The sequence below is a fragment of the Microtus pennsylvanicus genome, chromosome 3 (genome assembly GCF_037038515.1).
Source record: "Microtus pennsylvanicus isolate mMicPen1 chromosome 3, mMicPen1.hap1, whole genome shotgun sequence".
NCBI classification, from domain to species: domain Eukaryota; kingdom Metazoa; phylum Chordata; class Mammalia; order Rodentia; family Cricetidae; genus Microtus; species Microtus pennsylvanicus.
The window spans coordinates 44,566,509-44,584,002 of record NC_134581.1 but is presented as its reverse complement, the minus strand read 5'-3'; the positions used below and the strand labels follow the sequence as shown (position 1 = coordinate 44,584,002).

The window sequence follows — 17,494 nt, the reverse complement described above, 5'->3', positions numbered from 1 at the left end:
AAGAAGGAGAAGACGGAGAGTCTTAGAAGAAATATGAGAATATAGGTGGTGCATAAAATCAGAATACATTGAGTACATGCATGAAATTGTTGATGAGTGTACGTTATTGAAAAGCAAGAAAGAAAACCACAAGAATCCTATCACTTTCTTATGTTATTTCAAGAATAATTTAAAAATAAGTAAACATTTATCTACTTTATGTATTTTTAAGTTCATCTTATGTAAGAAATATATATGTGTGAAATAAAATATATACACTGTACAATCACAGTAAAAGAAAATAGAACACGAATGTACTTTTCATTACATGTGGAGAGTAAAAGTCATTTGAAGCTGGATGACACCATGTTGGCATTCCTCTAGCAATGGTGACTCCAACTCTTGTTGCTAAATTTCTTCTTCTTCTACCCACCATATCCTATTTTCTCTACAGATTTTCTGTCTACTTAATGAAAAGATAAAGTAAGACAGCACCATGCTTTCTTTGGCTAAAATCTTCTATTAACTATCAGGTGCTGTTTTTAGTTTCTTTACTTCCTCATATCTTATGAGCTGCCAACTTCCAGCTCCATAGTATCATTTCTATTTGCTTCATTTTATTTCTAACCATCACCTGTGTGGACTTTAGTAATTGTCATTGTCCTGAAGAATCCTGAGTGCGTTTCTGTTTCATATCTTCTTTCTTACCGAGCCTCAAATTGATCTTCCTCCAAAACACTCTCACATGTGACAACAAAGTCATTTAAAAACAACTCCAGGGAATTTTTAGGATTGCAATATCCTCTTGATGGATTTTTCCTTGATGAGTCTGTAGTGTCCTTCCTTATCTCTTATGACTAGTTTTGGTTGGAAGTCTATTTTGTCACATAATAAAATGACAAAAGTTTTGTTCTTTCAATCTATCGTTAGCCAATGCTACAGACAAGAGACACAAAATAAAGACCCATAAAAAAAATAAAGGAAGCAATTCAAAAAGTCAAAGAAGTATTATGCTAAATTCATCAGAACGCATTTGAAAACCAAGGCTTTATTGAGATTTTTGGAATGATTTTGGCAAGGTTTATCTACAATTATTGTGCATTTTTCAAGCTATGGTATATTTACTACTTTATCAGCTTCAATGGAATGCTTTTGTGCTTTTCAAAATTATACTCACTTGTCAACAAACCGAACATCATTTATTTCCTTTTCAATGAAGGGTCTGACCCCAAGTCAGATCTGCTGTATCCTCTGAACTTACATTTCCCTCCTCCATATCTGTCACACTATAGTCTGTTATTTATGGCTTAGACTCAAACATACAATTAGAAATTCCTTGTAGGTAAGGATCATGTCTCATTAATTTTCTATTTCCTCTACAAAATGTAATAAAAGAGATTGCATGTGTGGGTGTTCAATAAATATTTGCTGAATGAAATAAGAAAAGGAAATAGTTCTAAATTAAATAATCCTAGAAAATCTCCATGTTGTTGAAAGACATTGTGTTTTTCTGTTTGCCTCTCACTTCTACATGAGACTGAGTCTTCTATAAAGTGCTGCTGCTTTTGGTTCTACTTGAGTGATAAAGATGCGCTCTTATAACTTGAAACCAGTAAGCCTTAGAGGGTTCCTTTGTTGTCAATGACACCTGGCACTTAAAGTCACTGTAAGAAGTCCTTTTACCAAGAGGGAAAATAACATCTCTGGCTTACCCCTCTTTTTGTCTTTCCCTCCTCATCCCTCTTGCACCTATGAACAGATACTCAGTCAGTTACTGTGGAATCCAAGACCCTTTCAGTTAATACTATAAGGAAATACACATTAACAGTTGAGTGTTCTTTAAAGTCCACAGATATTTTCAGCTTGTATAGAGTTAACATAGGTATACCAAGAATAAAAATAGGAAACAGAATGCAGAATTTAGTCACTGGTTAGGAAAAAGAAATTATTTAGAAAACTAACAGAGCAGTGACTCTATACCACTGAATGTTGCCACCTAGAGAAGGGTGATACTTACTCTGTTGTACTTGTGACTATAGGACTAAGTTGGACTATTACAAACACTCTGTTAAAGAATTATATAATGAGGGCAAGATAATATCCCCCTAATTTAATTCTATAAATTATATACTATAGTTCACTGACTGGTAATAATAAACATTGCTGAGAAGGTTGTCCTGATTGTTTGATATCTACTGAACTTAGTGACATTATCCTTCTCAGGACAAAATTGCACCTTGGGGGTATATTTATAATTTGGTTGAAATTTCTAGAAATTAAGAACCAGACCTAGTCAGAGTGATATTTTTGTTTTTCTTATTCTCATTAAATTAATTTTTTGGAACCATCCAGAAATTATCAGCATTGGTCTTATAATTCACTAGAAGTATAAGTTTTTCTTTTTCTTCTTTCATTTCCTTTTTCTCCATTTTAGTGAAACCAGAGCTTGAAATTAGAACCCTGGATATTGAACTGAGTGCTCCGTGGCTGATTTACTTTTTTAACCCCCCCCACCCTTTGTTCTCTCTCTCTCTCTCTCTCTCTCTCTCTCTCTCTCTCTCTCTCTCTCTCTCTCTCCCACACACACACACACACACACACACACACACACACACACACACACACACACTCTCTTTTCTGCACAGCAAAAGTTAACAATTAGTATGATTTAATTGTGACATAGGTACCTAACGAAGAGTTCCCAACGTTAAGCCTCTTTTGGCATGCTTGAAACTCCTTGTACTCAGGTAAGGATGTGCTAGCCTGACAGAATGTTAGAGTCATAGTGACATTCGCTTTCAGCTCTCATGGTGCTTTTGGAACACGGAACTCAAGTGTATCTGTAAATTCATAAAGGCAACTGGGATTACTTTGAAACAAAGATAGTTAAAGTGAAGGTTTGGTACATTATGTAGCCTCAGATATTGCAGAGATATAGAATATTATTTAGGAAGATCTTGGTGTACTTTCCTACAGGGAAAAAAAACCTATACTATTTCAGTTAAAAGTTTCCTGGAGGAGCAAAGTAGTTTCCTGATATAAATCCCTGAACAATTCTGGAAGACTTGTACTGCTGGGTAGAGATGTATTAAACAGTGTTTGTTAATCGTCATTTTAGTAATTTTAACAATTCTTTTGATATGTATCTTTCTCCCTTTTCCTCTCTCCTCCCCTTCGCTTTTTCCTCTATTGCCCACTAATTAAACTCTATACCCAAACTCTTTCTGCATAGCATATCTGTCTGTCTCTCATCCACTACAGTTTCCCACTCACCAAGGGACGAGCTGAGGCCTTGTGGGACTGGTCCCCCACTACCTGTTTATAAATGATAACATCTACCTTAATTATCACCATAGAACCTTCATCCAGCAACTGATGGAAGCAGATACAGAGATCTATAGTGAAGTACTGGGCTGAGCTACCTGAGACCAGTCCAAGAGGGGAAGGAGTGATAAGATGAGTAAAGGGGTCAGGGCCTACACTTTTAAAGAAAACTTTTCAACTCTTTCCCTATTGTTATAAATTACCAATAGCTCCTTATTCAGGAATGGGACTTCATAATCAGAACACTCAGGTGGATAAGATTGCTTATTTAATCTTCTAGTAGCAAGAATTACACATGTCATCACTATGAAAGCTTTCCAGGACGAATAAACTGCCAAGACAGCAGCAGCTTGATTTTTCCATGCTCCCTACTCATGTGTATGCGTTTTCAGCAATAGGGTCAGTCTTACTTCCAAGTTTTAGGTTTCTGCTTTCTTAAAGGCTAGTTCATTCACACTGGTAATAATTAAAAATATCCTCTTGAGTTTTGGAAATTCAATACATTAAAAATCTAGAGAAGAATATGACAATTGTATTACAACATCATGTTTATTTTTTTAAGCATGTTGATGTGTATTTGAATGCAGCTGTGAATTTGCCATCATGTCCACATAGAAATCAGCAGACAACACGTGGGAGTCATATCTTTCTTATGCATGGGGTCCAGAGACTAAACTCAAGTGTTCAGGTTTGGGAACAGATCCTTTTACCCCTGAACCATCATACTTACCTTGATGTGGAATTCCCCTCTGTATGCTGTGAATACAATTAATGAATAATGAACTGCTTTGAGCCTATAGCGGAGCATGGCAGAACAGAGGTAGACAAAGTGTGGGGGGGGGAACTAAACTGAATGCTGGGAGAAGGAAGGCAGAGTCAGAGAGAAGCCATGGAGCCACTGCCAGAGATAGATACACTGAAACTTTGCTGGTAGGCTACGACTTTGTGGTGATGCACAGATTAATGGAAATGGGCTAAATTAATATACAAGACCTGGCCAATGAAGAAGCTAGAGCTAATGGGTCAAACAGTTATTTAAATAATATAGTTTCTGTGTGATTCTTTCAGTTCTGGACTGACGGGATGAACAAGAGGCCTTCTTTGAACTCTACCTAGGATGGTATCATTTTAATCATTGCTGTGTTTTCATTGTGAATCGAGAACAATAAAAATGTTTAAACTATTCTTGCTTTCAGAAATGTCAACGTATACAGTGCTACCAACCTAGTGAGAAACGGTCACTAAAACTCCCGGGCCTTAGGCATGATGCTCAGGCTGTTTTGGTCCATGTCTCATCACAACCCAGACTTCTCTCCATTCTCTTCTGACCTGTGCTTACTCAGCAGCTGCCGGTTGTTACCATTCTCTTTGCAGTCCATGTTATTTCATGTTTCTTTGATCTTATGCTGTTTTCTCCAGTTAGAACATCCTTCCCCAATCTTTTTTACCTGAGCAACTTGAATTCACTCACTGAGATTCAGTTTAGGTGTCTTCTCTTCCTGTATCTCTACCTAACCAGGCAAAGGTGCTTGCTTACCAGCCCTCTTATAGGTTTCTATTTCTTTATGTGCGCTCTTTCCCGAGGGCTCTTCCCACTTAATATTGAGACTGCTAGTCTGTACCTTCAACTGGGGTGCATGCCCCTTGGATTTCTTCTTTGTACCCTCAGTCCTGGTACAGTAATTGGCATAAAATCTCTCAATATTTTCAGCTAACTCTATTGGTATGACACCGAGTGCTGAATTTCTCTTATTTCCCTTCATCTGACTTTATGCAAATTAAAGTACCATTTAGTCTCGTACCTTTCCTGTGTCAGAGATACACATCTCCCAGCCTTTTTGCAATGTGATGATTACACAATCATTATAGATTAGACTGATACAATGTGATGTTATTAAGTAAGGCTCAACAATCATGAGCATAGTTTGTCAAATTTTGGTTAAATAATGTTTCTTTATTATTATTATTCCTAATTTACTCCTGTCATATACCATGGGAACTACTATATGCATATCATTTTACCTGAAAACGTGATTGATTAAAATAACCAAAATATTAAGAGAGGCCAAATATTGGTATGGAGCTTGGATGGACAACTCTGCTTCTGAATCCGCCATTAAGGGTCAGTCCAGGGGCCTGGAGAGATGGCTCAGCAGTTAAGAGCACTGGCTACTCTTCCAGAGGTCCTGAGTTCAATTCCCAGCAGTCATCTGGTAGCAAAAGTTGTTAGCAGTCTTCATCTTCTCTTTGTCTTGTGGATGGAGGGTTTAATCACACCCCACATAGGCTTGCTTCAGAAGAAAATACGAGCAAGAAAGAAAATATGCATCATAACTAAAGTTTCTCATCTTTTAAAACATAATCTTGGAAGCAGAATACTTTCTCGTTTTCTGAATGTTGTTGTTACCAAGACCCAAAGAAAGATGATGTTAGTTTACAGGAGACAAGGTATGAATACCAGGAAGCAGAGATATTAGGAGCTACCCTGGTAGCTGGTTACCTCAGATGCCTGGTGTGGAGGTGGCACACAAAGAGTAGATGCTTGGACCATGAGTCGTTGGATGAAACAGACACTCTAACTGTCATAATTTGTTAAATTATCCAGACACAGGGCTGAAGAAATGGCTCCATGGTTAGGACGGCATTTTGTTCTGGCAGAGGACTGGGATTATTTCCTGGCATTAAATGATAATAATTAAATCTCATAAGCCTAGTACTTCAGCCCCAGAGGATTTAACATCACCTTCTGGCCTCTGAGGGTAACTGCCCATACATCCTGATTCACAGAAACCCACAAAGTCACACACACAGAAAAAGTTTTAAAAATCTAAAAAAGAAATAAGAAATTTATGGGGTGCCAAGTGAATGAAAATGCAGAGTTTATTTGCTATTATAGCAGATACTTGTCATTCAGACCAATTGCATTTGTAACTAGTTTAAATGAAAACCACCTCCGTAGGTTCATATATTTGAATGCTTGGTCCCTGGTTGGTGGAACTGTTTAGGAAGGATTAGGAGTTGCTGCCTTGTTGGTGAAAGTGTATTCTTGGGGGTGGAGTTGGAGGTTTCTTTTCCTCAGGACATCCATATTAGTGCTCTCTCTCTCTCTCTCTCTCTCTCTCTCTCTCTCTGCCTCATGCTTGTGGATCAGGATATAAGCTCTGAGTTGCTGCTCCAGGGCCATGCTTGCTTGCCTGCTGCCATGTTTCTCACTGTGAGGGTCAGAGCCTCACTTTCTGAAACTCTTTCTAGATAAAACAGTTTCTCTTTCTTCTTTAAGGTGCCTTGGTTACAGTGTTTTTGCCTTAGGAATAAAAAATAACGAAGACAAAAAATCTTCATGTTAATCTGCCCACAGAAAAAGACTGATGGCTAGAAAGACTTTGGTCTTTCAAGACTTGTAGTTACTTCTTAACCTCAAAGCAAAACATTGAAATCGTCATCTTACTTTAAAAAGTTACTGAGTTTCATACATGTAAATTGATCCCACCATACGACAAATTCAGGAATCAAAGATGGTTTAGCAGAAGACTGGGAAAAGGTCATCGTGCTCCTGATCTTGCCCTCTGGAATGATGGGAAATGGGCAGTTGTTCTCACTCTGAGCAAACACCTGCAGAATATTTCTATGTGCTATGCCTTTCTTTAACAGTGACTTACAAAAAACGTCAACTTTTTAAATTAAATACAACCTACATCAGAAAGGTGCTCTGATGAGCAATGGACACAAAAGTATAACAAGATTTTCTAAGAATAAATACTCTATACATATTGAACATGGTTTGGGGGCATTTACTATTGAGAGCAAATTATTAGCAAAGGCTTAATCATAGTGATATCTAAATGAAAATAAGGAATAAATCAGACACTTAATTTGAGGAGCTAGATTTTTATGAGGCCAGAGATCTAATGATAGGAATTTAATGCAAATTAAAATATCAAATCTCCATGGTCAAATTAGTAACAACTAAGAACCGTTTAATGAAATATTAATATTTTAAATGTATGACTGTGTTTGGAAACAAAGAAAAAGGACAAGGGTTTCTGGTTTACATCAGTTTTTAAGTTTTTTTTTTTGTCTTACGTTATGTCTAACAATAATACTTTCAAAAACATAAAAATCCTTAGCCACACTTATTTAACATTTTACCCCAGTGAGTCAGCTCCCCAGAACAGGCAAAAGCATTTTTGGCAGTACCTATGTTACCTTGTAATGTAACCCCATCCTGACCTTGATTGGCTTATCAAATGAGCTCATCCTCAGAGCTGAGGAAGTGTCGTCTGTCAGGGAAACAATGTGACAGCATGCTAGCACAGTACCAGGGCACTGTCTGCTCTCGTCCTTCGCCAGTGCAACTCCCGTCAAGCTGAGATAATACAGGGACATGTGAAGTACTAGAACATGGAGCACTGGTTCTGACAAATCCATATTTGAGACTTAGAGCTGCCACTTTCTGTGTAACTGAACTTTCAGATTGGTTAAAATATTTTCTTCATTCATTAAACATTTTTTGATTTTGCATTTTAATTTATCACAAAGTGGCATTGAAACATATGTGAATGGAGCCTAGCACATGGAGTTTGGCTCATAGTTTTTAATAAATGGTCTTCATTTTTCTTTACAGTAAGAAAAGGATTGGGAGATAAACACACCAATCACATATGTCACATGTTACTGACGGACCCATCCCAGTGAGTCATTACTTATCAAAGATAGGACCCCTAGCAGAGCGAGGAACTCCGGAATGTTGACTCAAACAACAGAGGTCTACTCTTTCATTAGAGATAGAGCATCAGCGCACATGGTTTTGAATGTGAAGAGCCTACTGAGAATTCAGTGAGCTTGAATGCTAGCATGGAAAATTTTAAACGTAACAAAGATCTTGGATTATGAAAATTCTTTGACTACATTAGTTATGCTCTCCTTACTAAAATCAGGAGGAAAAAAATAGAAACCTGAGACATTGTGTTTGATTTTCAGATTAAGCATTCTTACAGATTTATTTATTTATTTACTTATTTATGCTTTATCTTGCTACTTTTGATTTTTCAGGTAAGTGCATACCTTAAGGTTTCCATGGTAGGACAAAAGTGAAGTGGGGAAAACAATATCCTAATTTTTTGATTAAAATATAATGTATTGGGAGTCATCTAATAACAGTTTGTAATTAGAGGTCGAGAGTTCAGAACTTGATAGCAGACACACAAGCAGCATGAAGCATAACTAGTTGAATGTCGATTGTCTGGATGGTTTCTTTTTTCCAGACTGGGGTAATGATAGCGATGTTTGAAATTGCCCAGGTCATTGAACATGGAGGAAGAGAGGCAGAGAACTGAATGTTCTCATGGGCATTTAACATTTGAATGAATAGAAACATCTTCCCCTCCAGTTTCTTCTCAAGGAATAAGGGCTAAAGACTACATCTAATTTGTTTATTTTAGTGTTCCAAAGTATTTTCCTTCTTACACACATCAATTTTATAAACAAAATATTGCTCAAGATATAACAGTTAAATAAGTAGGTGAGTGGACTTGGTTATAAGATATAGAACCTTCCCACCTACTGCTTCCTAGAACTTAAAGTTCCATAATTAGACATGCATATGGCTTTCTGCTGGAACACAAACACTCATCAACTCCCATTTACAGTAATTGTACCTTTTTGTGAATGACTTTGTCATTTGTTTCCAGGAAACTGCTTTCTATCTCTGCAAGGAGCATCCTTATAATGAAGTGGGGACATAATGATGGTGAGAGATTGTCAGGAGGAGAAAGGAGAGGCTGAGTGATGAAGACTTTGCCATTATGCTTAGACAATATTCTGCTGCATCACTTTACAAAAGGACATTGTCAGAGAAAGGACTTCTAGCTAATGGCATTGCATTTGTAAGTTCAACAAGGTTGATATTTTCCACGTAATCAGTTACATGAAAGTGCACATGTTATGTGGACCCGGGGGTCAGTAATTACATCTACTTCCTGGACTGTGTCATGTCTCCCTCAGACTCATGGCATCCCTTTATCTTCCATGTGTAGTGTCACATCTCCTGACACTCCAGGTGGAGTTATTCATACCATGAAGCATAAGGGTAATTCTTGTTCTCATCCATTTTGCAGAGCTGACAGTGACAACAAAGACCAAGGAGTCTGTAAGTAATGACGGTGCTCATTTGTTTAAATGTCACACCCTAACCTCGCCAACTTTCAGGACATATGTGAGTAGAGCATGAGCTCTGTTCACCCAGAGAAGACTTCAGTGTTATTCAGATGTAATCCAGTCCTCAGGGAAATAGCTGTCACTATCTAGAGACGAGAATTCTTTGGGTAAATCTTTCTTCTAAGCTGAATGGAACTGGGTGTTTAAGGACTTGAGGCTGTGGATAGTACTGTCTTCGTTGACATTATGGAGTAGCCTCAGTGTAGACATATTACTCTTCCCCCAACCAGCAAATATGCATATGTCTGAACTATGCAATAGGGCCATGAAGGCTGCACCAGTCTATGCAAAGCAAACCGGAATACATCAAAGAAGAACATGTTTATCACAACGATTAAGCCTAAGATAAAATTGGGGAAGGAAAATGGTGGTGATTTATCTTTTCTTCCTTTAAAAAATTTTACTTTTCTTGATTTTAAGAGCAATAATATCCCTTCTTAGACAGGGTTTCATGTGAAGTGACTAATAGTGGAACCTTACTGGCAGAGTACATAGATCCAGGAGAAAAGAAGCCCATCCCATAAGCTGTTTGCAGGCAACCCAGGACAGAGAATATATTCTCTACCTGCTTTCTAGCTTTAAGAGTAGAATTACAATTGAGAGTTCTGGATCTGAGGTCAGAATAAATGGGGCTGAATCTAAATCATGTCCTCTAATAAGCCATCACATCTTTTAGTGTGGTTTATTTTAAAATTTAAGCAGTAGTGTGTATGTCAGGTGGTCTTGCGAAGGTAGATACTCAATGCATGTTCAATTTCTACCATTCACTTAGCAGTAAGTATGGGAACATGCAGTAACTGCTGCCCTGCTCACAGTGCTCTGTTTGTGGCTGTGGCTCTGAGGATGACAAGGTGGGAAACAGAATAGGCACAACCATTGAAAGAGTTATTCTCAAAACAAGAGGCTGCATCGCATCTACTCACATGTTCATGCGCTTCCATTGAACACTAAAATTGTCTTTATTCTTAATCCTAAGAAAAATCCAAAACGCAAAAGATCCTAAAATACTAAAAAGCAAGCTAAAGTTCTCAGAGATTTCTTGTTGCCTGACTCGCATCCTCTCTAAAGAGCCCTCTGTCACACACTGTCAGCAAATCTACACTGTGAACTGGAAGAGGAGGTAAAGCCAGGGCAGTGTTGCAAGCCTGCTGAGTTCCTTGCGGCCACAATCTTTGTTTTTGACTTCCCAGCCCATTTCATGTCACTCATCTCTCCCCCTTCTTATTGGGGAGACAGCACCGTCTCCAGGCTGCCTGCCTCCTCTGGTCAGTTTCAACAGCCTTCCTCCACACTGCCCTCTGCATTTGAAAAGCCTTCTGCTCTCCATTCATCAAGGTACATACTCCTTCCATTCACAATTTAAGTCGTAGCTTCCTCCCGAAGGAAGCGCCTTTTCTTGAAAGAGATCCCCCCTCCTGTCCTCATGAATCCACCATCACAGCTCCCATAGTTTCCTTACTCCTCACTTTACCCCTCAGAAATTGTGGTTGGAAGAGCAGTAATGAGCGAGCAAGGAAACCTGTGTTTACAGAGACCAAGACAGACTGATATTAAGCGTAGTCTCATTGTAAGAAAAAGGAACCAGTTGGTACAAATATCTTTCTGAAACTGGTAACAACCACTCATTGGGGGGAAATAAGTATTAGTTGATGGGTGAATGAATGAATGAATGAATGCTTGAATGGGTGGTGAGGACGAGCTCCGGAGCACTTTTCTTGGATGCTCCTCCTTCCTCCTGCTGCTCCAGGCACGGTTTCTGTTTAATTCCGCTTCTGGCTTCTGTAATTGAGCGCACTCCTCTGCCTGCCTCTGCCTCCACTCTGCCCCTTCATCACCACTTCTTGACCCGAGCCTAAACCTCCTTGCTAAAGGGCATGGTACCGAGCTCAAAAGGGCCTTATGACTTCATCAGTTTTTCCGGATGCAAGCCCTCCCCAGGAAACCCACCCAGTCTGCACAAAAGCATTAGATTCCCCTACACTCAGCAAATCCACCTGGAGGTCCTTGTCCCTCTCCTTGCGCTTGTAAGCTAGGTTCTCAAACAGAAACAGTTTCCCTCTTTTCTCTGCAGACAAACACAATAATCATTCTAGAGATCGTCCCTACTTTGTAAAATCAGAAAACTTAACCCCCCCCAAATTATTAGAAACCTCACTAAAGAGCAGCGACCTCTTTGTTTGCACCCCAGGAGAAGGGAGGGGTCTCCCAGCCTTGCAGACTGGGCGGAGGAGAGGTGACAGCCCTTCTGAAGGGTTGCCCGCGACCAGACTCACCCAGGACGTTCCCGATGAGAGCCACAACGAATACGATGATGTACCCTGCTATCAGGACCCACTCATATTCTTTAGGGTGTAGGTATTCCCTCCACAGGTACCGCAGGAATTCCTCGTCGTCATAGTCCGTAGGGTTTAAAAAGGGCTCTTGAGTTTCATTCAGCTCCGGAGCGGATGACCAGTTGCGACGAGGGAGGGAATCCTCCAATTTGGTGCTGGACATCACGGACTGGTCCTGTTCGGCTCAGTGCTGCAAGCTTGTCTTCGCCTGCCCCATGAGCACCGGGGATCCGCGGTGGGAAAGGCTGCGCCGCCGCGACTAGGGGCTCCGGAGCCGGGAATGACGTGAAAAGTTCCTGAGCCAATGCCTCCGGAGCCCTGCGCCCGGCAACTTCGGCGGCCGCTTCCGTGTCTTTGCAGGGGATTTGCACCAGGAGAAGCTGCTGAGGAGCTAGGGAAAGGGAAGGGGAGGCTGCAGCAATGACTGGGAGCAGAGATTTACCTTGACCTCAGCTCCAGCTCAACCACTCTTCATTCCAGCAGCGAGTTTGCAGCCCATAGCCTCCTCCAGGGCTGAGGGACAGACAGATGAAGCTGAGTAAGAAGAAAAGAAAGAGGGAGTGGGAGGGTGAAGGCAATTATCTTAACCTGCTTCTTTGTGGATCAAACGTCCTTTTTTCCTATCACTTTCTCCCTGTTTTCCATGCAGTTTTCATAATGTGCACTGGCATGCATAAGCCTGTGGACACATGGCTGGAAGGTCAACACATGGCTAATGCAGGATCCATGGCTTCACTTCTCTTTGTAGCACAAATGTAAAAGTAATCCCGAGCCACTCTAGTCTCAAACAGACCCATGCAAAAGTCATTTCATCCAAATATTTTAATATTTAATATGGCATCGCAGTGTTCATCATGAGCCAAGTTGGCAGTGGTTGAACTGCTAAGGCATTGCCTGCCACTCCTTATCAAACACGAGGAGAAAGTCACTTTTAATTGAAAGTTATACGTATTCAATAGGGATTTGCACTTTCAAGGGCAAGTATAACAAAACACGGCAGAACCTACTTTTATGCTGCTTAATGGACATAGTATTAACCTGACTCCTAATGATTTATTATAATAACAGATTAATGCATCTCTCCACCCTCATCGGAGGAGCTTCTTTTTGCAGGGGATGATGATTAACGCAGAGATCCAGAACTGGCCAAGGTGCAGATAAGAAACTGCAAGATGCTGAGCCCTAAAGGAACACATTATACCACAACCCCTCCTCCCACAGCCCAGAGCTCACTTGGGGAAGAGGAGCCCGAAAGAGAGCAAGAGTTAGCAGCAATAGAGGACCACAAGGAATCGGTGTCCTCTGGACACTGTAGCGCAGCTGCACATGTGAAATCACAGTGGCTGTGACAGCATACACAAGACCTGTGTAAGTCTAAGCCAGAACAAATGCCAGCACGGAGAGAAGAGCTGAAGACCTATTGACAGCGGTTAGCTGCTGGGAGGGTTGGGGTTTTTTCTAAGAGTATGTACTCTGGTAAGTCTCCTGAAAGACCCTACATCCAAAAATATCTGACCTCAAATTGGTCTTGATGGGTTAAAAAAAAATAACACAAAGTTGGAAATGTAGAAAAGGCAGGGTCGGTCTTAAAAAAGTTGGAAGAGGGGAGTAAATAGGATCAAAATAAGTACAAAATTCTCCAAGAACTAATAAAATGATGATGTATTCATGTACAAATTTAATTTTGTTAGAGCCTTAAGAAGATCATTTAAATGCTAATGTTATCGTCCAAAGAATCATGCATTCCTCCAGAACTGTTGGCACCTGTGAGAGTGGGGAGTCTTCCATGGGCTTCATTTAAATCCACTGATAGAAATCTGGTACCTGTTGAGGACTGGTGTCTCCCTATGATTTATTAATATTTAATCATCCTTTCCCACAATATTCATTTCAACTGTGAAGGCTTGTTGTACCTTGGATTGCATTTACACTTGTTAGTGTCCGCAAGTTCCTTGCTATTGGTGATCTATAAACATGGGCTCCATCTGTTTTTCTGAGTCACTGTCATTAGCTGTCATTGTAGGGCATTGAACCTGTCTACACTTTGTCTTCCCTTTGAAACTCTTCTACTGTGATTAATCACGCCTGTGTGTTGTAGTTGTCAGTGGGGAGAAATGAGAACATCTTTAAGACTTTCTTCCAATGCCTGGCTCATGTTGCACAAGCCTGGATTTATCTTCAGGCGACGAACATTCCATTTCCTCTTCCCCGTGCTTTATCAGATGCTTTCATTAAAGTCTGTGGTACTCAAATGCCACAGAAATTCCACTGAAACTTCCCAGTTGCAATGTGCTTTCCATTTCTCTAAGCATAAGAGAAATGATAAATATCTCAGTCCATTATACTGTTACCGACTGGACCTTCTTTATGTCTGTTAGCCTCTCTTACAATTTTCCCAGGCTACCATTCACTTTGAAATCTTTCTGCTGTAATAAAGAAGTGATGTGAACCCAATATCAGAGCACAATATAATTTCTGATTCTAAAGTTGATACATTAAATCCTCTAAATAATATTTTCAAAACAATATCTTTTATTGGAAGTAGTCTGGTTCTGTTTTTATAAATAATATTTTGAATGTATTATTTCATCACTTTTGGTCTAAAACCAAGTGTAAATTATATGTTTTCTCAGCACAAAAATCATTTGCTATACACTTAAATTTCTGCATTAATACTCTCCACAAAAGTAAAATGTATCTTATAGTAGTATGTATAATCTCTTCGTTTTTTTTCTTTTTATCGTTTTTTATTTTACATACCAACCACAATTTCCCCTCCCTTCTCTTCACTCACTCCCTACCCCCACATCCCCCTTACTCTACCATTCATTCCTCCTCATTCTCCACTTAGATGAGGTAAGGCCTCCTATGAGAATCAATAAAACATGGCACTTCGAGATGAGGCAGGATCAAGCTACTCGCCAGCCCCCTGCATCAAGGCTGAACAAGGTATTTCACTATAGGGAATAGGGAATAGGTTCTAAAGAGCCAGCTCATGCATCAGAAACAGGTCCTGGTCCCACTGCTAGGAGCCCTATAATAATTTCTATTAGACATCTCCAACTTTCTTAGTAACCAAAATATATTGAAATTTAGTGAAAGTGAGGAAAATTAGCCACAAAACCAGATTTTTAATTATTTTCTAGTGGTTTTACTTAGGCTGTTCACAATCTCATAATATGTTTTCTGTCCCGTTTGCTATTCTCTTATTTATAGTATGAAACCATTTTGCTGTCTTTTTTTCTAGGCCTACCATAACTTTCTGGATCCATGTCAGTAGATGTTTCTGAGTATTTACTCTGTTTCTAGTAATTTGTCTAGAAATGATGGTCATAAATATGAATAAGATCGCCCTCAATGACCAGTCAGTTGATTGGGTGATCAATGTTTAGGTTTTCAAGTCCGTGAGTTGTTGGGGAAGGAAGAAGCACACAATGCCATGAGGACATGAAGGAATACATTAGTCAGCAAGCAGAAACCCAGAGTGGGTGGTTTTGTCACCAGAACATATGTCCAGCTGACTCCTTAAGGACAAAGAGGAGGTCACCAAATGGCTAAGGAGGGAGGCTTTCAAGCTGAAGAAATTAAAAAACCAGAAGCAAAAAAGCAAAGTGAAGCAAGGTTGTGCTTTGTGGCTTTGAGTCCATCATTATTAAGAGTGTAGTGATTTCCCTAGAAGGATAGAACGGGGAGGTTAGCAAAGCTCTCCTACAGGAAAACAGGCTGTTCAGGGCTGTGGAAACTGACTGGAGTTGAGAAATACTTGAAAGTATGAGTATGAATAAAGAATTCTACTATGAGATAATAAGATGACTTCCATTTATTTCTGAGTTTAACTGTACATTAAGATGACTTTTAAGACTACATATTCATTAAGTATGGTATAAGTATGGTATTTCAATAACCGTACCAGGTATAATGGTCAAATCTGGAAAATCAACATATTCAAGACCTGAAAGCTGCCATTTCTTTGTGGTAGGTACATTCCAAACCAATTATTTTAGATACTATAAAATAAACAATATAGTTTTTAGATATGCTGACTTCTTTAGGAATTCCTCTTCCCCAGCTGTGACTTTGTACTTGCTAGCCGATCCCTTCCTGCTCTTTCCCGCTCCCACTCATTCCAGTCTTTAGAAATCACTGGTCTGTTTTCTGCTTCTATGAATGAGATATTGAGAGCAGGAAGAGAGAAGCATCCCATGTTTGACTCCTGATGTTTATCATTTTTTGCCTCCCTTCTCTGTTGGATTGAGAATGAACCCTCTCAGTAAGGACCTCACTGAGAGCATGTATGTCCCAAATGAGTGCTGATACCTCTATACCTCAATCACACATTTTCTTATAACACACCCATGTGCTAAATCCTTCTGAGAAGCTCAGAGTTACAGAGGTTCTAGAAGCCTGTAAGAATGGAGATGAGTGCTCTTGATCAAGTGTTACTTTGGGATTGTACTGCAAATGAAAAATTTCAGATAAGAAATGGTTAAACATGAGTAATAAAGTCCACTTTCCACAATTTACCATAAAACATGTCTTCTCTATCTCTATTTTTTATTCTCTGCTATTGCCTTTTTGAAAATCTATTTTGACATTTTGATTGTCATGTATATTCAAATATATGTTTATTCATATATATACTCTGATACTTTTGACTATTACTCAACTCTAGCCAGTCCCCACATCTACAGCCACAACCTCTCTTCCAGTAGCAGAATTGTAATATGTGTATTCATACCTTCAGCATCACCCTCACACATGCTCCCCCTTTCATCAAATTCCTATATAAATTTCACTTCTTTCTGTTTTATTTTTACTTTTGCATTTTCATTTAACTAGGGTCATTTACACGAGTAAGAACATGTAGCTCTTCAATGAAGCCTAAGGCAATTACCAGTGGCTATATCACAAAGGACAATGACTTTTCTCCCAGTAGCACTCAATTCCCATTAGCTCTCTTGGATGTAGTGGGGCCACATTAGCCCCCCTCTTCTATCTTTGACTCAATTTTTTTTTACAAGCTCAGTCTTGTTCGAGTTCTGTGTAGGCTGTTTTGAACTCAGAAGTGCCATGGCCATGTCTTATTCAAAAGATAGCATCCCTAATTTTCATTCTACTATCTATCTCTTATATTCATTCCATTATCTTTTCTACCATGCTTCCTGACTCTTAGAGGGGGCATATGGATGCCCATGTACGGTTGAACACTCAACCGTCATATATTCTCTACACTTAGACTATGAGTCTTTATATTAATTGAGTTAATTTGCAAATAGAAGCTTCTTTGAAGACTGTACCAGATATGGTTATTATGGAAGAGAGGTAACACTATGTGATAGAATGTAAATTAATATAAATGGGTTAATTTAAGTTATAAGAGCCAATTAGGAACAAGCCCAAACTAAAGATAATATATTTATAGTTAATAAGAAGTTCTCTGTTGGTTTTTTTTGTGAGCTGGTGGCCCCCCAAAAAATTCAAATGCATTTGGCAATCAACGTGGGGCTCCAATATCCAAATATGGGGTTTGAGAAAGCTAAGAAAAGTTCTTGACAAGGATCCGGATGTGTCCTCATAGTCCTAACGTCTCTCAGGCAGTCTAGTGTGCTGAGGTATACAGAGATTCAGCTATTGGCTGCTGC

The 17,494-nt window shown here is 39.4% G+C and overlaps 1 protein-coding gene across 1 annotated transcript in view; it reads right to left on the bottom strand.

Moving 5' to 3' along the window:
- The window catches only part of Hcrtr2 (hypocretin receptor 2), an 86,758-nt gene extending 74,600 nt beyond the window's left edge, over positions 1 to 12,158 (bottom strand). Inside the window, exon 1 of the mRNA XM_075965220.1 lies at positions 11,793 to 12,158. Coding sequence (XP_075821335.1) covers positions 11,793 to 12,015 — 223 coding nt within the window. The 5' untranslated portion in view covers positions 12,016 to 12,158. The remainder of the gene's footprint in view (positions 1 to 11,792) is intronic.
- Between the last annotated feature and the right edge of the window lie 5,336 nt (positions 12,159 to 17,494).